The sequence below is a fragment of the Pelophylax lessonae genome (assembly GCF_965119305.1).
Source record: "Pelophylax lessonae genome assembly, chromosome: 8".
In the NCBI taxonomy this organism is placed as follows: Eukaryota; Metazoa; Chordata; class Amphibia; order Anura; family Ranidae; genus Pelophylax; species Pelophylax lessonae.
In genome coordinates, this window is record NC_138775.1 from 231,950,658 (window position 1) to 231,977,219 (window position 26,562).

Here is a 26,562-nt window from a genome sequence, read left to right on the forward strand (position 1 = left end):
AGGGATCCTGTGATCTGCTTGCTTGGGGCCCTGGAGGTGGAAGCCCTGTCTCCGAATGCCCATGTGGCTATTTTAAGATTGCTCTATACTGCTCGTAAGCTTATTGCTAGATATTGGATCTCCTCCCGGGTTCCGAGCACAGGGCAATGGATTGCACAGGTTAACGCTTCTCTAATTAGGGAAAAACTGACCTATCAGCAAAGCAAGGCACATAAGAAGTTTTCCTCATTATGGCAGCTGTGGCTGGATGACCCAGCCTTGGCTCCACCTCAATTGGTTATGGATAGGCTATTAACAGACTGAGTTGTTTTCATACCAACAGTTTTTGATTGTGATTTGCAGTGGATTATTTCTCTCCATGCCCCTCCCTTTTCCCCCCCATTCCTCTTCCATCTTTCCTCCTTACCCCTCCCCTCTCTACCCGCCCTCACCTTCACCCCATCCCCACGCTTTCTTCCCCCTCTTGTTATCTGCCGTTGTTCTTCCCTCTACTGATTTTTCCTCATTTTGGGTTATGAGCTTGCTATTGAGGTATAAGTCATGTGTGCATGCTTGAAATTTTCTAACATACATGACTCCTGTTTATATGGATACCCCCCCCCCCCTTTTTTTCCTTTCTACGATATATATTGTTGCTGATTTTTATTTCTACATGGTATGTTGTTTCAACTGCACATTGTACTTAGAGTTACTATTTTTTCTACTACTTATTTCTTGTAATGGTGTTAATGCTGAATGTTTTGCTTTCACACTGAATTATTTATACCATGTTCTGTTTAACCTCAATAAAAATTATATTTTTCTTGAAAAAAAAAAGAGAGGGTTGGATTAAACAGTCTTTTTTTCTTAAACAAGCATGCTTTACCGCACACTGATTTTACTGTTGTGGGTTTAGTAACAATTTAACACCTAGTATAGAACTTATAGGTCAACCTAAAGGCCACACTACGTTTTAAAATATACAGACCATTAAAAAAAGATGTTCACTTTTAGAATGTTCTGGTTAAAAAACAAAACCATTTAATAGATGAAAACTGACACTACTTGGATCACAACATATTAATAGTATATATTTGTAAATACATGATGGCCAGAATTGGGATCACAATAGCACTACAAGTCTAGCACTAGAAAGTCATAGGGGTGTATCCATCAGATGTGGCACAGTTATTCCTATGTACATTTTTAGACAACAATTTTTTTGGTGTATTGTCAAAACCAACTTTCTTTTGTCAAAATATTATACCTATATGATATACAGATTTCTTTTGCAACACTACATTATGGTCAGGAAAGTAATAGTGTCACTATCATTATGCTATTTGCAAGGCTATGGTTAGGTGGTAAGCAGTAGGGTGAGAAGCAATTGCTTAACTTTAGTCATACCATGTGACTGTTATGGGGCCTAAAATCAATAGCATTTTACACTATGGGGTTGATTTACCTAAACTGAAGAGTGCATAATCTGATGCAACCAACGTGTAGCCAATTAGCTTTCAACTTCAGCTTGTTCAGTTAAGCTTTGACAGAAAACCCTGGAAGCCGATTGGTTTCCATGCAGAGCTGCACCAGATTTTGCACTCTCCAGTTTTAGTAAATCAACCACTGTATGGCCAAGTCTATGTGGATACCTCTCCCAAAATAATGAGTTCAGATGCACAAAGCCAGTTCCGTCAACAAATGATCTGACCAATTTGGTGTTGAAGAAATTAAGTGAACTGCGTACTGTTCTGACCACAACTTTACTGTACACCTTTATAATGAACTGGAATGCTAGTTGTGAGTCAGGATTCTTGTTCAACATAGTACTTGGCCTCACAAATTCTCTTTTGGTGAAACAAACACATTTCAGGCAAGTGGAGGTGTAATGATAAACTGTCCACAAATGTTTGTTCATATAGGAGTTGAATAACTAAAACTGCAGAGTGCAAAAGCTGATGCAGCTGTGAAAGGTAACCAATCAGCTTCTAATTTTGGCTGGTTCAATCAGGCTTTGACAAAAAAACCTGAAAGCTGATTGGTGTCTGTGCAGAGTTGCACCAGATTTTGCACACTCCAGTCTTAGTAAATCTGTCCCATAGTGAGTATTTGGATAAATGAATGCATATATAGCTTGGACATCTATATATGATTTCAATAACAGTATTCTCTAATCTCTATCAAGAAAATTGCCATTAAGATGGTGGGGTGACAAGGGTGTACTTTTATTACTTTTCTATGAGGTCCCATCACACATAGGTATGTCCCTGTTTAGGAGTTCAGTTACAGGTTAGCCTAAACCTGTACTTTGCTCATGTACAGCAAGCAACAGGTTCACTTTACCTAGCTCTCACCAGCAACATATACCTACCTTACTTTGCTGCCCTGTTACTCTGTTCAGCCACAGAAGTAAAAGTAAGCCCTGTGTAAGCTTTAATGTGGTTGTAAACCTCAGACATGAAATATGAACAATGCAACATACCCCTCCATAGCGTGTGCAGGTCTCACTTAAAAGCACTAAGTGCAATTTCTGTCTGTGGCTTTGTTCCTCTGCTATCAGCATGAATCACTTGTGAAAAGTTTTCCTGACACCAAGAAAAAAAGGTGACAGGGTAGGGACCTCCAGCACTCAGCCTCTGATTGACATATTCAGCTCTGTTCCTATCTACTGTGTAAAGGGTGGGGTGTCCTATTACTCCAATCAGCTCTCAGACCTCCTCTCACTGAGCACGTGAATGCCGTGATTGGCTGTCATGGCGGTCACTTGATCCAAGTGCATGCATACATGCAATTGGGAGAATTCGGTTAGACGCCAGTCACTGTGCCAGAAGCCCACAAGGTGGACACTCCCGACACAGTGTTATTGATTGCAATTCATGCAAATATGCGGCCCAGGTGTCCAGAGGCTAAGTTACTGGAGTCATAGCTTACACAGGGCTATGGACCAAATCTGTAACATGGATTGAGTCACATAAGTCTTTTTACCCAGAAGTACTGGGTGTTCCCTATGGTTCCCAGTGCTTGGTGGGGGAATAAAAGAGGGGTAAGTATATACTCGGGAGGGGTGGAGGATTAAAGCAAACCTGTTTCTTTTTACTAAAAGAGCAAGGATTGTGTAAAATGGGACCTTTGTAAATAGAACCTTCAGTATTGAAACAGCAAAAATTATTTTAAGATGACATACGTAGGTTTAGGGTAATAGAAAAATGTACACCCGATGATAGGAAATGTATTACCCTTAATGCTAATGTGTTTCCTTAGCATTTAGACGTACCATTTAAGATACAGAAGGCTAATCCCCACTTTTCAGGAAGATGCCTTGTGACTTGATTGCTTTTAGAAGTTTCTAAAATGTTTCCACAGAACCCATAAATAATGATGTGTCCGGGACAGGTGTTGGCACCCCAAGTCCCACTGCATGCCCTAAGCCCACCACAATTACGGCCTGGCATTTCGAACATAGTTTAAGGGGAGATGAGCGAGACATAAAGCTTTATAATTACCACTTAAAATATTTTAATGGGTCTCACATTTCCACGAAAAATTAAACATAAAGCAAGTAATATACCGCACCAGTCAAAATCAAACGATTCTCTATACCAAAAATCTCATGTAATGGGCTCTATTTCAACAGAATTTATATTCCTTTAAAATATTGTGAGATTTCACTGGTAAAAAGAAGGCTGTGTTTAATTTCTTCCTCAAAGATCATTCGATCTTTTTGCAGAAGTAAATCACTCTCTGCGGAGCAGATTCACCAGGCACTAATGAGAGATATCACACCCTGATTTGGAAATAAATTGCCACCGAAGTCATTGACACTTAGTAAATCCCAGAACATGTGCTTATAAAGCCGTCAGTTCAGCTGACATATGGCTCCGTACTTTGAAAGCTGTACCACTGCCAGAAAGTCTCGTCTTTGTCAGCACAGAGGATTTTTTCGTGTTCAGCAGCTTCAAGAGCAGTGAAAAACAAAGGCTTTGTGGTGATCTCATTTTGCCAGAATTAACAAAACATAAATCCAGCACGAAAATATTAAAAAGAAATACACTCTAGAAGTCAGATAGGACACGTGTTGGCTTACAGTGAAATTAGAAAATATATGGATTTTACAAGCAGTTATTTTCCCGTTCCATTGGCATAAAAAAAAGTGTACATAATTTTAATTATTGTCAGCTCAAACCATGCAAGTTCTTATATCTTTGAGTACATCCATGATGTATAGCAGTTGCCACCTGTGGAAGACTTCTAGCGAGTAGGCAACATACATCTACCATGTATCTGGCTGTCATATACATAAATAGAACTCCCATCAAAGAAGCTTAAAGCATTTTTAGCAGGTAGGGTAGATTTGATTTTTTTTTTTTTAAAGCAGACCTCAAGGCAAAAAGTTAAACATGCTATTGAAACCCATATACACTGATCAGCCATTACTTTATGACCACTGCCAGATTAAATAGAAACATGGTCAATGCTTTTTTGGCTGAACTTCTCTGGGTCACAGAAGTGCACTTATTTCTACACTCTTGAGACCCAAATTCAGCCGAGAGTGTGCTAAAGGATGCTGTTAGCCAACGTCACAGAGCTGGTCCACCCAGATGCCTGACCAGCAGCCACCCCCTCCATAGCCCAGTATTCCAGGGGGCGCTGAAGAGGCACAGCAGAGATCAATGACTAACAGTGCCTGCTCTCTGCTCATTGAACGATCAGTGATCATGTGATAGCTCAGTTCTTGGTCTTAGAGCCTTGGGGGGGGGGGCAGATGCAGTATTGGACTGATGCTGTAACCATATAGGTGAGTATGTATGTTTTTTTTTTTTATATCCCACGCTTCTCCTTTTACCACTTGCCGACCGCCGCAAGTACATTTACTGCGGCGGTCAGCCACTCCTGGGCAAAGTGACGTAGTACTACGTCGCTCGCCCAGGAGCCTGCAGGGGGTGAGCGCGCGCTGCCAGAGGCGCGCTCCTGCTCCCGCTCATTCACTGAGGTCCCCGCGTGAGTGACCGATGTCCGCCGGCCACTCGCGATCTCACGCTGGAGAGGGAGAAAGGCAGGCAGCTGATGTAAACAAAGCCGCCTGTCATTCTCCCTGGTGTAACAGCAGCGATCATACGACCCTGCTATGTAGGATCGTATGTCTCTGTGGTTACATCAAAAGCCACGCCCCTTGACAATTAGAAGCACGCCCCTAGGGACACACTTAAGCCCTTGATCACTAATAAAGTTAACCCCTTCCCTGCCAGTGTCATTTTTACAGTAACAGTGCATATGTATAGCACTGATTACTGTAGTAATGTCACTGGTACTCCCAAAAGTGTCAAAAATGTCAGTCAGGGGTCCGATCTGTCCGCCGAAATGTTGCAGTCCCACAAACAAAATCGCAGATCGCCGCCATTACTCTTTAAAAAAAAAAAAAATAATAATAATTACATAAATCTTTCCCGTAGTTATTAAACGCAATAACTTTTGCGCAAACCAATCAAAATACGCTTATTGCAATTTTTTTTTTTTACCAGAAATATGTAGCAGAAAGCAAATTGGCCTAAAATGTTAAAAAAATTAGATTTTTACCTTTTTTTGTTTTCAGAATTTCATATAAAAAAATGTGAAAAATATTGTTATTTTTTCAAAATTGTCACTCTTTTTTTGTTTTTAGCGCAAAAAATAGAAATCGCACAGGTGATCAAATACCACCAAAAGAAAGCTCTGTTTGTGGCAAAAAAAGGACGTCAATTTCGTTTAGGTACAGCGTTGCACGATCGTGCAATTGTCCGTTAAATTCCTGCAGTGCTGAATAGCAAAATAGGCCCTGGTCTTTGAGCAGGAAAATCCTCCGGGGGTTAAGTGGTTAAGTGTAGGAAATAGATTATCATGTTACAATGGCATCTGAAAGTCAGTTGGATTAGGCAGCAAGTAAACATTTTATCTCTAAAGTTATTTTGTTGAAAGAAGAATGGGCATTGCATTTTTTTGTGTACGGTGCTGTGTATCAGCAGATCAGTCAGGGTGCCTATACGGACCCATATCCACAGCCAAAATCCCCTACAAAGGGCATGTCAGCATCAGAAGTACATTTTGTGGATGGCCAGGTGCATGTATGTGTGCCACTTACCTGAGGAAGAGATGGCATCAGGATGCTGTATGGGAAGAAGACAAGCTAAGGCAGTGTGATGCTTTGGGCAAAGTTCTCCTAGGGAACATTGGGTGCTGGCATTCATGTGGGTGTTAATTTCACACATACCACGACTTACCACCTCCCTGATATTAGTGGCCTCATTAAGCAGGATAATGCACCCTGCCACACTGTAAAAATGGTTCAAGAATGGTTTGATGAACACAACAACAAGCTGGAGATGTTGATTTGACTTCCAAAAAGTTTAGATCTCAATTCGATTGAGCATCTGTGGGATGTCCTGGAAAAACAAGTCCAATTTATGGAGACCCTAACTCACAACGTACAGGATTTAAAGCTACTGACTGCTTGGTACCAGATACACAGCATACCTCTGCTGTTCTAGTAACTTCCATGCCTAGATAAGTCTGTTTTGGTGGAAAAAGAAGGACCTACTCAATATTAGGTGGATTGTCATACATTTATGGATGATCAGTATATATGAATTTTTTTTTTTTTTTAAAACAAGGGTTTAGCTGATGGTCCAATCAATATAACCCCCCCCCCCTCCCCCAATATATTCTCAAAAAACAGTCCCCGGGCTTATTCACACCATAACACAATGTAGCACATGTCATAACCCAACACATCTAATGAACCTTTGAAGGAACCCAAAGAGCGTCAGTCACCACTAAAGCCATGGCGGACCCCAAAGAGCGCTAGTCACCACTAAAGCTATGGCGGACCCCAAAGAGCGCCAGTCACCACTAAAGCTATGGCGGACCCCAGAGGTCAGCTCCAGACATTACCTAGAAACCCCCCCCCCCCCCAAGTTCATGGTACATGTAAGGTTTTTCCCCACAGCATGAACCAGCTGACAGTGACCACAAACACCTGTGCTGGGATGAATATGGGGGTCACTCTGCCCCTGCCAGATATAAGACACACATCACCTGATGCGCCCTTGCCCAGTGACAGGGGGACAGTATATATGAATTGGTTATCTGCCAAAGAATTTCATATTCTGTTTGGCTGGTCTTGAAATTAATAAACGTCAGTAACATTGTATAGCCAAATATGTAAAACTAGCATGCCTTTACATACAAAACTAAAGGTAAAACATTGTCAATTAGTAGCTACGCCATTGTTACCTCACAAGACGGGATGCAGTGCAATATGGCAGGATCCGGGTACCATTTCAGTGTTCCTGTACACATAATACTCTGTTGACAGAATTGAAAAATGTGTTATCAATGATGAGCACATATGCACAGATGACCAGCATTTAAACAGGATTACATTGCTTAAGAAAATGGTGAATCTTAGGACATGCGTTGCAGCCAAAATTGGTATTAACATAAATTTCAATGTGCCTGTGATAAGAGGCAGTAGGATTTTTAGTGAACGGAGTAGACAAGACAGATGAGGAGATTAAGTTCAGTACAGCTATATTCTCATCTAGGATAACTGTAGCAAAATGATGCTAGGAATGCAAGAAGTGATCTTTGAGCTAGTACAACAAAAGATACAAAAACTGGCTATTTTCCAAACAGTTGCAGAAACCCATATACACAATTCTATTCCATTCCACTGTTCTATAACAGATTGCTTGTTTTTTTTTTTTTTTTTTGTCATGTGGTTTTTGAGGCAGAAGTATTTTATTCCTTATCTATAGTTTCAGTGTTAAATGTCAGCATATTGGAAGAGTAATTTCAACAACTAAGCTGTTTGCCAGTGTGAGAGGGATTTCAAGCTCTATTCACAAAAGACAGAGAGCTGCATCTCTAAACCTAGGTCAGTAACAGAGGTCTAGAGATGCAGCTTACTGACTATAATTGGAGACTAAGGACAAGTGCACATGGACATTAGAAGATTGGCACCCAGCATTTGGTTCTCATGCATGCCTAGTACCTCCCAGAAATCACAGTCAAAAGGATATATTCAGTCAACTACCTCAATATGCATAAGCACTCAGCTAAGTGCTTGCCCGAAATTCTGTCTTGGCAAAATACAATAAATGCATCATACAAACGTCTTCTGGTATCAGTGCTTTGCCACCGATGTATACCTGCTCATTGCAGTGTTTCTTGCCACTGGGACTGTGTCTGACAGCCAAACATAGCCTAGAAACCTCAAGCGTTGGATGTGAAAAGTAAAAATAAATAAGTAAGGGCTCTTTCACACGGGCGGTCCAATCAGATCCGCTTGTCAGTTTTTTAGGCGGATCTGATCGGATGCCCCATTCAGCCCTATGGAGCAGCGGATGTCAGCCCGCTGCCATCCGCATCCGATCCTGTCCGTGAAATCCGGACGGATGTAAACCCTATTTTCCATCCGTCCTGGGGATCGGATTGGATGGGATCAGATGAGGGCGGACAGGCGGTCCGCTCTCATCCGATCCCCCATAGAGAGCAGCGGGGGCTGTGACACCTCCCTCTCCGCACTGCAAGCGGAGACAGAGCTGTCATCCGCCGGCTCAGCGGGGATCGCGGATCGATCCCCGCTGAGCAGCACGGTTCCGCCTACGGAGGCAGACCGTGTGAAAGAGCCCTAACAATTAATAACTAAAGCAGGGCAGGTGTAAACCAATCAGCCACAACATCATGAGCATCCTCCTCATACTGAGTAGGCCCCCCTTTTGCTGCCAAAACATCCCCTTTTGCCAAAAGCCCTGACTTTTCGAGGCATAGCTGCCACTAGACCTCTGAAGGTATACTGTAGTATCTGGCATCAAGTCATCAGTAGAAGATCCTTTCGTGTAAGTTGCGAGATGGGACCTCCATGAATTGGACTTGTTTTTCCAGCACTTCCAACAGATGCTTGATTGGATTGAGATCTGAAGAATTTGGAAGCCATGATAACTTCCCAAACACGTTGTTGTGTTCCTCAAACCATTTGTGAAACATTTTTGCAGTGAGGCAGGGCACTTTATCTTGCTGAAAGAGGCCACTGCTATCTGGGAATACCGTTTCCATGAAGGGGTATATTTGGTCAGAGACAATGTTTAGGTATATGGTACATGTCAAGTAACATCTTCACAAATGGCAGAACCAAGGTTTCCCAGCAGAACATTGCCCAATGCATCACTCTGTATTCGCTGGCTTGCTTTCTTCCCATAATGCATTCTGGTACCATCTTTTCCCCGTGTATGTAACGTGAACGCACCCGGCCATCCACATGATGTAAAAGAAAATGTGATTCATCAGACTAAGCCATCTTCTTCCATTGCGCTGTGGTCACGTTCTGAAGCACAGATGCTCATTGTAGATGCTTTTGGCTGTGGATGCAGGTCAGCATGGGCACCCTGTCTGGTATACAGCTATGTCGCCCAATACACAACAAACTGATATCCATTTTTTTTCTGCTTTCAACATCAATTTCATGGACAACATGTGTACTTGCTTCCTAATATATCCCAGTGACTTTCAGATGCTACTGTAACAAGATAATCAATGTTATTCACTTAACCACTTAAGCCCCGGAAGATTTTACCCCCATTCCGACCAGGGGGTATTTTGCGATTCGGCACTGCGTGAATTTAACGCACAATTGCGCGGTCGTGCGACGCTGTACCTAAACGAATTTGACGTCCTTTTTTTCCCACAAACAGAGCTTTCTTTTGGTGGTATTTGATCACCTGTGCGATTTTTTGATCACGCGCTATAAACAAAAAAAGAGCGTCAATTTTGCAAAAATAGCAATATTTTTCACATTTTTTTATATGAAATTCCCCCAAAAAAAAATGTAAAAATCAAAATTTTTAAAAATTTTCGGCCAATTTATTTTATGCTACCTATGTTTGGTAAAAAAAATCGCAAAAAGCGTATTTTGATTGGTTTGCGCAAAAGTTATCGCGTTTACTAACAAAGGGAAAGATTTTTGTCATTTTTGTTGTTTTTTTTTAACGCGTAATGGCGGCGATCTGCGATTTTTTTTGCGGTACTGCGACATTGCGGCGGACAGATCGGACCCTTGACTGACATTTTTGACACTTTTGGGGTTACCAGTGACATTTCTACAGTAATCAGTGCTATATATATGCACTGTTACTGTAAAAATACACTGGTAGTGAAGGGGTTAACTTTATTTGGAAGGGAGGGGCTGTGTGTGTCCCTAGGGGCGTGGTTTCTACTGTGATTGGCTGTGGCTCTAGCTGTAAAGACACTGATCAACGGATCTACATACCAGATCCGTTTTATCAGTGTCTTTGCAGCGAAGAGAATGACAGGCAGTTTGTTTACACAAGCTGCCTGACATTCTCCCTCTCCCCCGCCGATCGCCGAGTGACCGGCGGACATCGGGTCCGCTGGTCACACGCGCGGGGGGGTCCGTGACCACGCGGGAGCGGGAGCGCGCCCCGGGGGGCGCGCGCTCGCTCCCTAGACCCTCACAAGCAAGCAACGTAGCCCTACGTTAGTTTGCCTGTGAGGGGCTGACCGCCGACGTAGATAGTCGTGCGGCGGTCGGCAAGTGGTTAAACTGTCAGTGGTCTTAAAGCCAAGGCTGATCGGTGTAAAATAGTGGATAGGTATGTACGCAATGTTCTTTTTTACAGATTGATTCAGAAATGGTGAAGACGTATATTGAAATAGTATGAACACAGAAGTGGTAGGAGACTAAAGCCTCGTACACACGCAACGATTATCGGCCGTCTTTTTTCCAGTGTTGTTGTGTTGGTTGAAATGTGCTATAGACTGCACACAAATTTTCTCGGCCAACAACAACCAACTTCAGAAGTGATGTCATGTGATGGTTTACTTTCCATGTGTTTTTTCTTCTCTGAGCATGCCCAGTCTTGCTCATCTGATTTTTGTCTGCCGAAATCTGTACTGACTGATGGAAAATCGGCCGTTCTGTTGACGGCCAACAAAAATTTTATAGCATGCACACCAGATTTTGTTCGGTTGTCGGAAGCATCATACTAACAAGCCGAAAAATCAGCCGATCGGACGTTGGCCGAAAAATTCACGGCCAACAATCGTTGCGTGTGTACGAGGCATAACAGTTACCAAGAACATACATGTGCAACAATATTCAACCAGATTTTGAAAGTAAGGGTAAGGATAATTTTTTAAATAAAACTATCATAAAAGAAATATGACTGCCTTCCTAGAATGCTAGTTTCCTGGCTTTCAAGCTGACCCACTTCCTTCATTATGACTGTGACACAGATTCTAAACAAGCATGATCAGGAATGTCAGTAAAAAGTCATAAATCCTTATTTGCACACTTGCATAAAGCTTATTTTCTGGTAAAAAGCTAAATATATGGATGGATTATATATATTGTAGCTGCGTTACTGCCCAAATGATTTGCATTCCTGTCCATCTACACACAACCACACAGCACAGTCCTGTCTGACAGGACAGAAGAGCTGATTTTTCTCTTTTGCAGCACAACCTACAGGCCTTGTACTTTCCTCAGCCTGTGACTGGGCAGAGAAAGGAGAAGAAATAGACTGATGAGATTATCTCTCTGTCACTCTGCTCTTTTCTCTTCTCAATGTCCAACTTGCATTACTGCATACCGTAACTGGTTGGGTCTTTGGGCTGATTTTCTCTCCCCCAGACTGAGATCTGTTCAGGTACTTCAAGAGCCTGATATCAAGTAAAACCCAGGTACTTGCACTGATTTAATTTTATAATAGAATTTAAGGATGTATTAATTAATAGAAAGTACATTAATTATTATTGTTTTTATCTAGCTGGGGTTCAGCTTTAGGCCCAGGACTCTAAGTGTTGATGCAATATGTTAAGTATGACAATATAGGATAGGATGTGGAAGTGTTAAAACCCTTGTCATGTTTCTATCGCTTGAAATGAAATATTCCAAAACGAGCCCTTTTTTTGGTGATGACTGTGTAGAGGGGATTTTCCTTTATGTAGAAATTTGTACTCACTTACTGTTGTGTCTCAGGACAGGGGCACCCTGATGTTTCTCTATGAAGGTAAAAAAGATTTGCTGCTCCAGGTGAGATGAATGAGTTTGATGGAACCTCCACATGAGTGCCAGCCCCGACTCGCCTCTGTAAACGATATCAAGATAAGAAGAAACGGCCGCACATCTCTGGAGTTCCAAATGCCTTTATTAAGTTATCCAAGGTGGCACAACAAAACACCAACCAATACAGGTAGACACGTTTTACACAGTGCAACTGTGCCTAATCATTACACAGACTTGTCACACTGATACATCTTAAATAGACCCATCCCCAGTAGTCATAGATACTGAGGAGGTGGTAAATAACAACAGTTGACTAATTCAATCAATCTCAAGATGAACGACAAACTAATAATCAAACATATAAAAACAAATGCTCTCTGGAGTAAAACCTCCAGTAAATATAAAGTGCTAGAATAAACCCAGGTATATGTACAAATGAAGGGCATCCATATTAAACAAAAAATGAAAGAATGGAAAAATATATATAAACAATCATAATGATGTATACATATGTGTACATGTATGCAAACACACATACACATATAAGAAAACGTATGCAGAGCAACAAGCTCTCCATGCATGATTATACTGTGGAGCCCTTCTTTAAAAGATGAATTGCACCAATCCAATATATAAAAATGAAAGAGGAGAAAAAGAGAGGAAAATAAAGGAAAGCAGATGACACATATGTATAAAAGACAAAGCCATGATATAAAAGATTCAAAATGTATAGCTACATAAAGGCCACAGTATAGACTCGTAGCCACGCCATATGTCCCATGGAATAATGCACCCTAAATGGGTGATGAGACTGTAAAATGATGTCCATGCAATTAAATTCACAGAATGTGCATGTGGGAAAAGTGGGAACATGAGGCCGATCGAAAACGTCATCACTCAATCACCTCCTGCAATTATTCAACATGCTTCATCTATGAAATACACGCAAAGTAAAATGTAAAAAATATGGAAAATATAAAATGGAGAAACAGAGGGAGGGCACACCAAAGTGTAAAGAGTAAACACTTTTTATAATTTGCCAAAGACCCACAAGGGGTAAATCCCCTACAGGGCAGGCCTATTATTTTAGGAATCAACTCCCTAAATGAGCGTTTGGCCCAGTGGCTGGATAACAACTACAGCCATTGGTTGAACAACTTCCTGGTTATCTTAAAGACACAAATCATATCCTCAATAATTTGAAAGATTTCATATGGGTATCTCACAAAAGTATCTCAGTATCTTACAAAAGTGAGTACACCCCTCATATTTTTGTTAATATTTTATTATATCTTTTCATGTGACAACACTGAAGAAATTAGACTTTGCTACAATGTAAAGTAGTGAGTGTACAGCTTGTAAATATTTACAAAAATGTGAGGGGTGCACTCACTTCTGTAAGATACTGTATACCTGGGTTTTTTTCTAGCACTTTATATTGGGTCTATTTAAGATGTATCAGTGTGACTTGTCTGTGAAATGATTAAGCACAGTTGCACTATCTGAAACATGTCTACGTGGACTGGTTGGTGTTTTGTTGTGCCACCTTGTATATCTTATTAAAGACAATAGGAATTCCAGTGATGTGTGGCCATTTCTTCTTATCGTGATGTTTCTCTAAGCTCTGTAGCACTGCCCCCTTGAGGGTTGCTGGTAATGATCTTCTGTGCCGTTTTGACCCTGTGAACCATCCAGCCCTCCTGACACTCTAGGTTCAGACAATGCAAATAGATTTTAACTCCTTATCGCACTGGCTTGTGGTGATGGTAGCCCCTCCGCAGTCTCTTCCCTCTCTTGCAAATATTACTTATGTTAAGGTTACCTTTTCTTCCCGGAAACAGGCAGGTATATCTTCCTGCCACTCATTCAGCACCCACACATAGTCCAGAGTAAACTCTGCCTTCACATCCAAGATGTAGGCTCTCTGCTCTGGCACTAAGGCCCTCACCCACTGTCAGATCTCCTTCTCTGTACATGCACTTCCTGAGATCTCCAGAACAGTGTTTCCCTCCATCCAAGCTCCTTGGGCCCTTCTTTGGGTGACTGTAGCAACTGAGTCAATATCTTTCCCTCTTATTGGCTCATGACTGGGCTGACTAGGGTCCGCAGCAGTGAAGAACATCCCAGACAAGCCCATAAATGTAGCACTGCCCCCTTGAGGGTTGCTGGTATCTATATGTTCTTCTGTGCCGCTTTGACCCTGTGAACTATCCAGCCCTCCTGACACTCTAGGGTCAGACATGCTGTGTATAACTGACACAATGCAAATAAATTTTAACTCCTTAGTTCAGCTTTACTCAAGAAAAAGGCTTGAAAAGAGTATTAATCGACTAGGCCCTGGATAAATAGCCAGGGCTCAGTTGAAATACCACTAAAGAACAGTGAATAACCAATTATAATAGCAAGGATATACACCAAATATACACAGTATCTTGCAGTAAGTGAATGAATCTCTCAGAAATCTCTCAGAAAGCTATAAATTGCTTTAAGAAACGCTTTTAATTAAGTGTGTAAGTGTTTAAGAGAAACTGTAGCAACTGGTAACTAGACTCTGAGCAGGTGCTCTTTCACCAATCCTGATGTCCTTCTTATGAGTCCTGGAAGAACAGGCAGCGGCAACTCTCCACGCTGTGAGTCACTGAGATGGCTGTGCTCTGCTGTCTTAGTGAGTGCCGCTGACTCCACTCAATCAGTGATACCGCAGGGATGTCTGCAATGCAGCGATGGTCATCCCTCCCGCCTGGGCTGAGTTTGCAGACAGCTGGGTGGTGTGCAGTAGGCTGCAGTCTGCTCCCTCTGTGGCAGACTGATGCACACACAATGGATCCTGGGAAACGAGAGTGTGGGCCTATTCAGCAAATCCCTTTAAAGTCTCTCCCACAATTATCTCCTAGAGCCCATGGCTTGCTGGGGAGTACAGTTCCTAAACAGTTCAGCAGTGCAGTAATATCCTTGTATAAGACTACAGTTCCCACAATGCCTTTCTTTCAGTTTCCAGAGTATGATGCATGAAATCTGAGACCAACACTATGGGTTCATAGAGACAGTCTGGGAGCAGAAAGTAAGTCTGCCTGCAGTGTCAGATAATGGTAGTCAGCTCCCGGATACATCCTCCCCCTACTTGAAAGTTTTGGTCCCCAAAGAGGGAACATAACTTAATTAAAAAGAACTACTAAATGATATTATCAAAAAGAATTGCAATAGCTGACTAATAGAGGGATTTTCTAGTAATAAACTATACAAGTTATCAGACAAAGTTGAATTATTTTCACAACAGGCCAATAACAGTTTAGTTGCTCACCCAGTGTTGTCGGAGGGTGGAACAGGGTCATCCTCCACCAAAGGAGGCTGGCACTTAATTAGAACGTTGAGCTGTAGAAATAAGTTCATCAGCACTCTCTCCAATTGTATCGTATTTTAGTCTCTTGGGTGGGCGCCTAAACCTGGAATACATGTATTCTATGGATTCAGGCTCAAGCCACATGTCCCAGAAGCTACAAACAGGTTCTGCTTCTTCTAGGCTATTGAGAGCAGTTTCTTCTTCTGCATTTTGGATGGAGGGAATTGGATTTTCTCCAACATTTAGCGTTTCGAGGTTGTCAGCTGGTTCTAACTTAACTCCTCCAGTCCCTCTCTCAGGAGATGGTGCAGATCTCTCCATCTCAACAGGCTGATGTTCGATCTTTCCAGGTTGCTGGTATCTATATGTTCTTCTTCGCCACTTTGACCCTGTGAACCGTCCAGCCCTCCTGACACTCTAGGTTCAGACATGTTGTGTATACCTTTAAATGACACACTGACACAATGCAAATATATTTTAACTCCTTAGTTCAGCTTTACTCAAAGAAAAGGCTTGAAAAGAGTATTAATCAACTAGGCACTGGATAAACAGCCAGGGCTCAGGTGAAATAACACTAAAGAACAGTAAATAACCAAATATAATAACAAGTAAATACACCAAATATACACAGTATCTTGCAGTAAGTGAATTAATCTCTCAGAAAGATATAAATTGTTATAAGAAACACTTTTACTAAAGTGAAACTGTATCAACTGGTAATTGGACTCTGAGCAGGTGCTCTCTCACCAATCCTGATGTCTTTCTTATGAGACCTAGAAGAACAGGCAGCGGCAACTCTCCATGCTGTGAGTCACTGAGATGGCTGTGCTCTGCTGTCTTAGTGAGTCCCGCCGACTCCACTCGATCAGCGATACTGCAGGGATGTCTGCGATGCAGCATTGGTCATCCATCCCGCCTGGGCTGAGTCTGCAGACAGCTGGGTGGTGTGCAGTAGGCTGCAGTCTGCTCCCTCTGTGGTAGACTGATGCACACACCGGATCCCGGGAAGCAATAGACTGTGGGCCTGTTCAGCAAATCCCTTTATAGTCTCTCCCACAATTCTCTCCTGGAGCCCATGGCTTTTTGGGAAGTACAGTTCTTAAACAGTTCAGCAGTGCAGTAATATCCTTGTAGAAGACTACAGTTCCCACAATGCCTTTCTTCCAGTCTCAAGAGTATGATGCATGAAACCTGAGACCAGCACTATGGGTTCATAGAGACAGTCTGGGAGCAAAAAGTAAGTCTGCAGTGTCAGATATTGGTAGTCCGCTCCTGGCTACAACTCTATTTCAGCCAGAGACAATGGACACAGCAGATCCATTATTTCATTGAGAGCTATTGTTATCTGGCAGGTCTTACTGGGCTTTGTCTTTCACATGATTGTAAATAAGATCTGACGGGGAGAAGTGGGTGAGAAGATGCTTGTGTACATATAATATGATGGTGTTCTTTTATTATTAAACATGACTGCAGGGAGAAAAGTAGATTGGAAATTGGATTGCCAAAAGCCATATCCTGTAGGTATTAGCAATTAAAACAATACAATATAATTATTCAAATTAATATAGGAAAAAAAAAAGCTTTCTTGGTGAAAACCAGCCAAATCCTTGTTTAAAACTTCTTCCTATGGCCCTAACCTTACTGACACATGGCATTATGTGAGAAGTAACATTCATCAGAAACAGGAGTGTTACATTTTTATATCTCAATTATTTAACTTCTGACATGCTATATAAAGCATGGGAGAGACGAAGAGAAAATCTTTAAAACATCCTATCAAAGGTTAGTAGCCACCTCAGTTTCTCTCTCTCTTTCTGAAAATACTGTCCTTGAAGAGCCCTTGTCTCTTGCCTATGTAGCACCCTACAAATAGGTGCTAGGTAAAACTATAGTGGGCCTTGTCTGCCTAACAACAGGGCTGTGATTTATCTAGCCAGGGTGTCAGGGCTTCCAGATGTGCCTGCTGAGGGGAGAAGTATCCTCACTGGCTCCTGTGAGAGGCTTCTCATAGGGCAATGTGGGAAGCCCAATCAGGGGACACATCCCAGCTTGTAACTACCCCAGAAGGCAGATTACACTGCAAGGGATTCTGGGAGTGGGTATAAGTTGGGGGGAAGTGCATGGCATGGTGTCTTTGGCGGGAGCAGAGTCCCAGGAAGGAGAGTGCGGCTGTCTCTCCTCCTGTTTGAGGAAGGTGGATGTCTCTGGGTGTCGCCTGAGAATCCAGAGAGTGCTGAAGTTGAGCTGAGGGGGATCCGGTGTGCCAAGAGCCTGCGGAGAGAGAGAGAGGGGTCCAGTCCCAGGAAAGCCTACACAGGTCGTGAGTACTGAGGATTGCGCCTGGGGGTCTGCCTAGTGTCAGAGGGGACCACTCCGGAAGAGGATCGGGGATCCAAGATCAGCTAGCTGTAAAGGGGGTACATAGTCAGTGGACCCTAAAGAGTTCAAGGAGCATAAAGGGGGCGCCAGCAGTCTGGGCCCAGAATTGTATTGCATGTGCCAGTTACAGTGCTAGCTATTTGGAGTTCTACACAATACTACCTCAAGCTGTGCCAGGAGGGGGAAAGTATTCAAAGACTTACACAGTGAAGCAGTGTCAGGAGTTCTACAGTTCTCAGTCTTGGATCTACTGGACTATGGGTTGGGGATTCAACACTTTCTTTGTTGTACAGAGTGTTCTCAGAGTCAGTGAGCGTTGGCTGGCGCTGGCTAGCATCAAGGAAGCGCCAACGGCATTTTTCCAGGATCAAATTGTAATTTAGTTCAAGCCAAGAGGAGTATCCCACTCGTTCCCTTCTCCCATCCCCTTAATTCATAATAAAAACCGCAAACAAAGATGCCGGAGTTGTCACTGTTTCAATTGTCACACCTGGGGACTCAGCTCACATGGGCTGGAGAGGATTCCGGTGTAACGTGAGAATTACCTACCCCGTGAGAAAAACCTACCCTCGTCACTTCCGGCCAGAAACAGCAGAGCAGCGCCGCAGTGCGCATGCTCACAGCCCCCGATACGTAATGGAGCAGCTGAGGATGAGACTAGTGCGCATGCGCACTAGTATGAAATTATCACGGTGTCCGTGATAAAAACCTACCGACGCGGTGGTTAAATTAAAACAGCTGTGCTGCAATATGAGTCATCTCCTCTCCCTGTCACTACCCTGATCTTGGCTAGTAAATATAAAAGCGGCTCTCGGCTCCGTGATTTATCTTTTCATACAGCCGCCGCCGCTTTTATATTTACTAGCCCAGATGAGGGAAGTGACAGGGACAGGAGCGGTGATGACTCGTATTGCAGGCCAGCTGTTTTAATGAAACCGGTGCATTAAACACACTGCCGTGCAACCGGAAGTGACGAGGGTAGGTTTTTCTCACGGGTAGGTAATTCTCACGGAACACCGGTACTAATGGCAGACCCACATCAGGCCACAGGCCTGGAAACCTTGCTACACCTAATTCTACCCTATTTCACTTTATTTGTTGATTCAATCACAATCATCAGTATTCTGACTCCTAGCTCTTTTATGTCTTCTTCCACATCACTAATACATCTCTGGTCTTCCCCTGATGTTTCTTCCTTTTGGTTTCCTTTAAAAATCCTCATGGTTGGTTTTTTTTTGCCAGTCTTTATTACTTTTAATATCCACTGCGATAGTTAGATGCGCTAAGATGTTATGTAATTCTTTATTTTTCCTTTTGTTATTTATTACCACTTTTCCCACCTGTTTGGTCTGTCTGTCTCTATTTTCTGGTATTAACTATGTATTTGCAACAACAGGATTGAGAAACCCAAATAAGCATTTCCCCATGAAATAGATTAGCCCTGCTAGCTCCCAAACATTTTCTATCCCAATGCTGCAGTCAGTTTTAAAGAGCTGTTTTAAAGAGAACCAGTCACCACTGACATCTGTAATGATTTTTATATTCTCTACCTGTCAGAAAGTAAGTGTCAGGTTCAGGGTCAGGCTGCAAAGCCATTCTATCTTCTTGAGCTTGGTAAAGATCGCAGATACTCAAAAACAGCTATATAACAAAGATGCTGTCCGGATTACATAAAGGAAAATATTGGCTTTGTTAATAGTTCTCCATAAGCAGCCCAGAGAAAGTGTCAGCTATCAACCTTACATTCAGGCAGGAGACAAGTGAGCCTCCAGGGCGGCCTTTCAGACTGGCACTGAGCTGAAATTTTTTTTTTCTATTACAGTAAGACCTCTTTTAGACTTGTGGTTGAGCCAACCGTCCCCCCTCAAACTGCAATAGGCAGCGGGTGGGGGTGTTTACATCCAGCAGCTGCGAAGCTTTGCACCCGGGGCAAAGTGCACCTGATTTGAAGCAGTCAGCAGGCGGCAAGCCTGCCAAACACTACACAATCAAGTAAATGGAGAAGCACCATGCAAGTAATAGTTGTGGCATGTTTGCCAGCAAAAATGGGGTTACAACAGGCTGTAGGGAGACATCCCATTGCTTCCTCACAGCCTGTCAGTAGACTCTGGAGCACAATCCAAACGTGGATCGGGTTTCTGAGGCATTCCAGAATTCCTCCACAGGTGGAATTTACCAGACAGATCAAGGTGTCATCCACTTATAATGATATGTGCTCTTCCAGCACCCCAATAGAAAGGCCTACTAGGCCTAAGGTGGAGTGAACTTGTATTGCAAGGGGCTCTAAGGTTAATTCAAATGATAGGGGGGGAGGGGGCAATGGGTATCCCTGTCTAGTTCCTCTATGTATACAAAAGGGAGTTGAGACATGGCCATTCACCCTTACGCCAGCCACTGGTTCTTTATATAGGAGTTTAATCCATGCTATCATATGTAGCAGGTTTCCCAGGCAGTGGGCCTGATGTGGGTCTGCCATGGTCACCGGTAACACCTTCAGCCCATTTAAGCTGAATACCCAAGTGTGAGATTTGAGTCAAAGACCAGTCCGGCATCTTTGGTTTGTTTTGTTTATTTTATATTGGGGATGAGAGAAGGGAATGAGTGGTATACTCCTCTGGCTCAACTAGGTACAAAATGGGACACTTGAAGGAAAATGCCTTTCAGCGCTGTCTTGACGCCGGCTGGTGGCCTACCAACACTTGCTGGCGCTTCAAAAACACTGACTTGCTGCACTGTACTTGAAACTTGACTTCTGACACTCTGCGTAGCTCAAAAGTCCTGAACACTGCTCTCTCCAGTCCTTCCTGACTGAGGTAGCTTCTGTAAACTGCTTCTTCTGCTGCAACTCTCAACATTGTACACTGCACGCTGTACACTTAACTCTTCAGGGCCCACACACTGGCGCCCCCTCTACACTTCAGGGTCCACTCACTGGCACCCTCTCTATACTTCAGGGTCCAACCACTGGCACCCCCTTTACTCTTCAGGGTCAACACTGGCACCCCTTTACTCTTGCTCCTGCATCGGCTTGCTAGCTCCCGGATCCCTCTGACCTTCTCCGGAGTGGTACCCTCTCACTAGGCAGACCCCCAGGGGCAGTTTGCAGTACTCACGAACTGGAAATGCTTTCTTGAAACTGGACGCCTCTCAGCTCCGCTGGTCCTCTGCACTGGATCCTCTCTGCAGCTCAGCCTTTTGTCTCCTCTCACTAGGCTAGCAAACCTGGGACACCCGATTCCTCTGACAGGAGGAAAGACAGCCGCACTCTCCCTCCTGGGACTCTTCTTCCTGCCAAAGACAATGTGTCATCTGCTCCTCTCAAACTTATACCCACTCCCAGAATGCTGTACGGCTTAATCTGCCATGCTGGGGTAGATACAAGCCTGAATGTACCATTGGCTGGGTTTCCTCCACTGCCCAATGAGAAACCTCTCATTAAGTACAGTGGGGAGAATCCCCAGTCCCAACAGCCACACCTGGGAGACATGACAGCCCAGCTGAAAATCATAGCCCTGCTGTTAAGCAGACAAGGCTCACTATACTTTACCTAGCACCTACCTTGTAGGGTGCTACACATACATGGGCCAAAGCTATAGAGCTAACAGCAAATATCCATTTCTGATTCATTTTTGGCCAGATTGCTAAATGACATCCACTATGTTTGTAATTTGTACTGAGAAAATGGGCCCCAAGAGGGATGGGGGCTCATTGTGCTCTCACAAACTGCACAACATGATTTGTGGTGGAGAATCAGGATTCCGAATAAACATAACACCTGTTCTGTGGTTGAGGCGTGCTAGCCACACTTGTAAATCACAGAAGTTGCAGTATAAGTAAGATAATTCAGCCTGCATGACTAACTGTGTATACCAGGGAGCAGGTGGCATCACACTGGGGGTGGTGTTGATATAAAGCAGTGTGTGTGAAACAATCAGCTGTGGCACATGTAGTCAGAATCAGCCAGCATCCTGCAATTTCCGCAGATAGTGTACCATCTTTGAGCTGCTTGCATTTGCAGATTTTTGCTGCCGGTTGCCAACCTGTAGTTCATGCCACATGCAGCCCATACCCACTATTCTTCCAGGAAAAAAGTGAAAGGAGCACTGATTGACTGGAGATCGGGCAACTGACTGACTGCGCATTATGCTGTACATTCCCTATTTCACATTCTGTACACTGCGCTGTACATTCTCTTCTGCACAAGCTTATTCTGTACGTTGTATTTAACTACACCCCTTTAAGCCACACCTAATATTCAGCGCAATGAAAACCACTCCCATTCTTTTGCCATGGTGTGCTATACGTGTCACATTTTTTTTTCTCTTGGGCAATGGAGCCTAACTAATGATCTTTCACAAAGGCCCACTGATTCCACAAAAACTTCCCTGCCATAATTCCATGTCTTTGGACACCATTGACAATCATGTTTGGGGGTGTTCACATTAGGAGACACAGGTATTGTGATAATGTAACTGCTGAATACAGATAAGATTTTCATAGGTTTTCAGGGCTTTAAAATAAAAAGTGTGGTTTTGTTTTGTGATTAACTAAAGAACATGGTGTGTTGATTAAACTCAAGGTTCACATCTAGTTTAATAGAGTGCTCTGACAACAGCTTTCCATGATAGCAGTCAGATCCTGACAGCACCGTTGTTCAACTTCTACAGTCTATGGGCAGCTTCGGGTCTAATTCACTCAGGCAACCCATGCTGCCTTTCCTTTAAAAACTTTTTATGCCAAAAAGGCACTCATATTTGCTTCCAAGTGGTATTACCAGCATCCTAAAACCTCAACACGGGCAATGTATACAAGCATTGTCCTAGTATATCAACTGCAGCCATACCTGCACCTTAGTAGGGTTCATCCAGTGCTCTACAGAATCAGCTGTCATGTTGTTTGGCAGGATCACCGGGTCATTGGGTGGATAGACACAAGAAGCTGTGCAGTTATCTCCTACGAGCAGAGAACACCCAGAAACAGTTTTTATCGCAATGTGTTCAAGAAAGCAAAGCTGAAAATGAAATGACAGGCAAACAACCATGATTCATATTTGCAAAGGCGTGCTATTCCCTGGTGTAAGCTCTGGCAACAACAACTCATTTGCCACCCATTTACTAAGCTATTAAAATGATCTAGGCACACATTGCTAACCGTGAGTCAGTTCGAAAAAAAATCATCTTAAAATGATAATAATTATCAGGAAGAAATAAAAAAAAAAATCTATACATGTATCCCCCTTTAGAGTTTTCCTCACCAATCAAGGTTCCGTTCTCACATGTGTAGTGGATGTCATTGATTTCTGTTGGTGAAGGGCAATTCCCAGTGAGTCCCTCACAGAGGCTCAGTTTTTCTGTCCAGGTCCCATCTTTACTACAAACAGTAGTCACCTAAGAATAGACACCCATGTTAACATCAAACAGTTTGCTATGTCAGGAAAATTGCAAACACTGAAGTCCAGCAAACCCAACCTCTGAAACCTATAGAATCCAATCAAATATTTTGTTAAGGTAGAGATATTAAATTACCTGGTGTCTGAGGTTTAAAGATACCACATCCCAACAGAAAACTTCAAGGAATATGTAGAAAGAAAATGCGATTTTCAAGGAGCAAACACAATATATTAAATATCCAAAATGTTATTGAGATAAGTGTGTATTTAAAAAAGCAATTGCTAAAATGTTAGATATTTTTAATATATTGTGTAGGCACCATGAAAATCCCAATGTCTTTCCACATATTCCTTAAAATATTTTCTTATATTTTGTAAGGAGTAGAAATTGCTACCGTCAATGTATTTCCTAAGTGCTATTTCTGTTGTCTAGTCCAAAAAAAGGTGCACCTGCTTTGCTTTGGAACTGTAACTTTTAAACGCAAGTAACATTATTTGAGCAAAAATTGGCACTACAAAAAAAATCAAAAAGCAAGTCCCTGAAAAAAGTATCATATTCACTTAGTACCATGTATATTCTCTTCACACTTACCCCTCTCAGTGCCATGGATCTTCCCTCTATACTTACCTCTCTGGGTGCCACAGATCTTTCCTCTACACTTACCCCTCTCAGTGCCATGGATCTTCCCTCTATACTTACCTCTCTGGGTGCCATGGATCTTCCCTCTATACTTACCTCTCTGGGTGCCATGGATCTTCCCTCTATACTTACCTCTCTGGGTGCCATGGATCTTCCCTCTATACTTACCTCTCTGGGTGCCACGGATCTTTCCTCTACAGTTACCTCTCTCAGTGCCCAGTATCTTCTCTCTATGTTCACCTCTCTTGGTACACAGAGCATCTTTACTTTTTTTATCAAGAGCTAAACCAGCTGAAGAATCTGCCGCCACCAGCACATTTGTGGGTGAGTTGGATGCCCAGTCCCCACCTGTACTGACGCTGGAGTCAGTAGAAGGAACCACCCTTTCCTCTGGTTCTTATATCACTACAGAACACAGTGGTGGGGCTGGCAGGTGAGCGGGATCACAGAGGAGGACCAGGTATCAAACACACTTGGAAGTATCTCAGATCCTAAAGATTCTAAATGAGAACTGTGTCTTTTGAAAAAAGAAAAATAAAAAACACTTTATGGTAAAATTCTATGAAAAAGAACACTGTATAAAGTCCATAAAGTCCAAGAATCAAAACTTCTACTAGGTTTCTATATGCCCCCATTGGAGAGGCTTAGTAATAGGAAATTTATGTTTTTTTTGTTTTTTTTACCAATAAAATGGGAAAGGGTAGGAATCTCTGAAAGGTTATTTTTATCTGTGCTTTTCTGTCCAAGTGACAAGTACTCTCTATGGTTTTTGTACTTCTGCCACAGGGACAGCAGTAAAAACTTCACAGTCTTCTATTATTATTAGCTGAATGCAATCTTTATATTTATATTTAATTTACAAATACACCTGCACACCAGAAATCAGGCTGATCCTGTAAGTGTCAGCATGGTTAGACAATCAGGCTCTACTGCACCAATATGGAAGAGGAAATTCGGATTCAGTGGTTTTCCTGGGAGTTGCCAACATCCCTAATGCAATATCAAAAAGACAGAAATCCCCTGGAGGGTGAGACTTTGAATGGCAAAAACCAGGACTTGAGTGATACTATGTCAAAGTTTATTCCATAAAAGTGTAAGCCCCCGTTCACACTTAGGCGACCTGTGAGGCGACCTGGTCGCCTCACAGGTCGCCGCAGGTCGCCTTCCATAGGGAAGCTGCGGACCCGTTCTAATAGGAGCGACACAAGTCGCTCCGACTTAGAAAAAGGGTCCGGAGCTTCTTTGGGGCGACCCGGAGGCGACCGCCATAGACTTCAATGTTATGAAGTCCGTGGCGGGCGCTCCGAGGTCGCGGCGCGCTGCTCACACCGCGACCTCGGAGGTCGCCACCCGAAGTCGGATCGCCCCTATGTGAACGGGGACTCAATTCCAGTATCATACAGAATTATACAGACACAAAATACAAAATGCAAAACATATTAAAAACATGTGGCCAGAAATATACGTCACAGAAACTAGGGATGGCTGGGATGTCCTAAGAAAGACCAGACGCGTTTCGGTGGGTAACCTTTCTCAGTGAAAACTCAGTGAAAACTGAGAAAGGTTACCCACGAAACGCGTCTGGTCTTTCTTAGGACATCCCAGCCATCCCTAGTTTCTGTGACATATATTTCTGGCCACATGTTTTTAATATGTTTTGTATTTTGTATTTTGTGTCTGTATAATTCTGTATGATACTGGAACTTACACTTTTATGGAATAAACTTTGACATTGTATCACTCAAGTCCTGGTTTTTACTGCACCAATATAGTCATGGTGATTCCAAGTTCAGTGTCCAGGGTACTGGAGGGAAGACCACACAGGTAGCTGCAGAGCGGCAGGCTTTATACAGTCAATGTACCCTCTGGTTACTGGGTGTAGGATCAGACAAAAACACATCGCTCTGGACAATGGAACCATCAGGTAAATGGAAACGTCTATCAGGTGCACAGGCTGCAGTGATCTCTCCAAACACCATTGAATACAATATCAAGCAAGGGGACAGCCGGAAACTCTGTAAATCTTCCAATTCTTTATTGTCACACGTCAGTGAGTAAAATAGACAAGGTGCCTAACGCATTTCGGCGATGAGCCTTGGTCACAGCACACACAACATATGAAAAAACATTTATATATATATATATATATATATATATATATATATATACAGTAAACATACATATATATATATATATATATATATATACATACACACATAATGGGAGATTCTACCCCCACACCAAGCAATTAGTAATTAAATCAAGTGCTGTGTGTGCTGACCAAAAAAGGTTCAACAGCTGTTACAAAATTGTAGGAGGGAAGTAGTCTCCAATGTGTGTTAGTTAAAACAGATGACAGCCATAATGGAACAAAATATATAGTACATTAAAATACATAAAAAAATACACAACACAGGTCATAAAGTAATTCACTTAAGGAAAAGATCCACATCATAACGATGATTTATTCCCAAAGGCATCCTTGTTTGGAGGTTAAATATCCACCATACCTCCCGGGATAGGAGCTTATGGTGGATATCACCCCTGCGGGAGGACAAACCAACCCTTTCTAGTCCTTGAAAGGTAAAGGAAGTCATATTTCCATGGTGCATGTATTTAAAATGTTTAGATACATTAGACAAATTCTTATCATTGCTGTATGAGGCTCCATGGAAATGTTCATTTATTCTGGTCCTCAAGGGTCTGGATGTACATCCCACATATTGTTTGCGACAAGAAGTATATTCCACAGCATAGATAACGTTGCTTGTGCCACA

General features: G+C 42.7%; 1 protein-coding gene across 1 annotated transcript in view; it reads right to left on the reverse strand.

Annotated features, from left to right (window-relative positions):
• The window catches only part of PAPPA2 (pappalysin 2), a 293,674-nt gene that overhangs the window by 14,226 nt on the left and 252,886 nt on the right, over nt 1-26,562 (reverse strand). The window contains exons 18-20 of the mRNA XM_082266022.1: nt 23,011-23,143; nt 22,600-22,709; nt 7,246-7,317 (exon numbers count right to left, since the gene is read on the reverse strand). Coding sequence (XP_082122148.1) covers nt 7,246-7,317; nt 22,600-22,709; nt 23,011-23,143 — 315 coding nt within the window. The remainder of the gene's footprint in view (nt 1-7,245; nt 7,318-22,599; nt 22,710-23,010; nt 23,144-26,562) is intronic.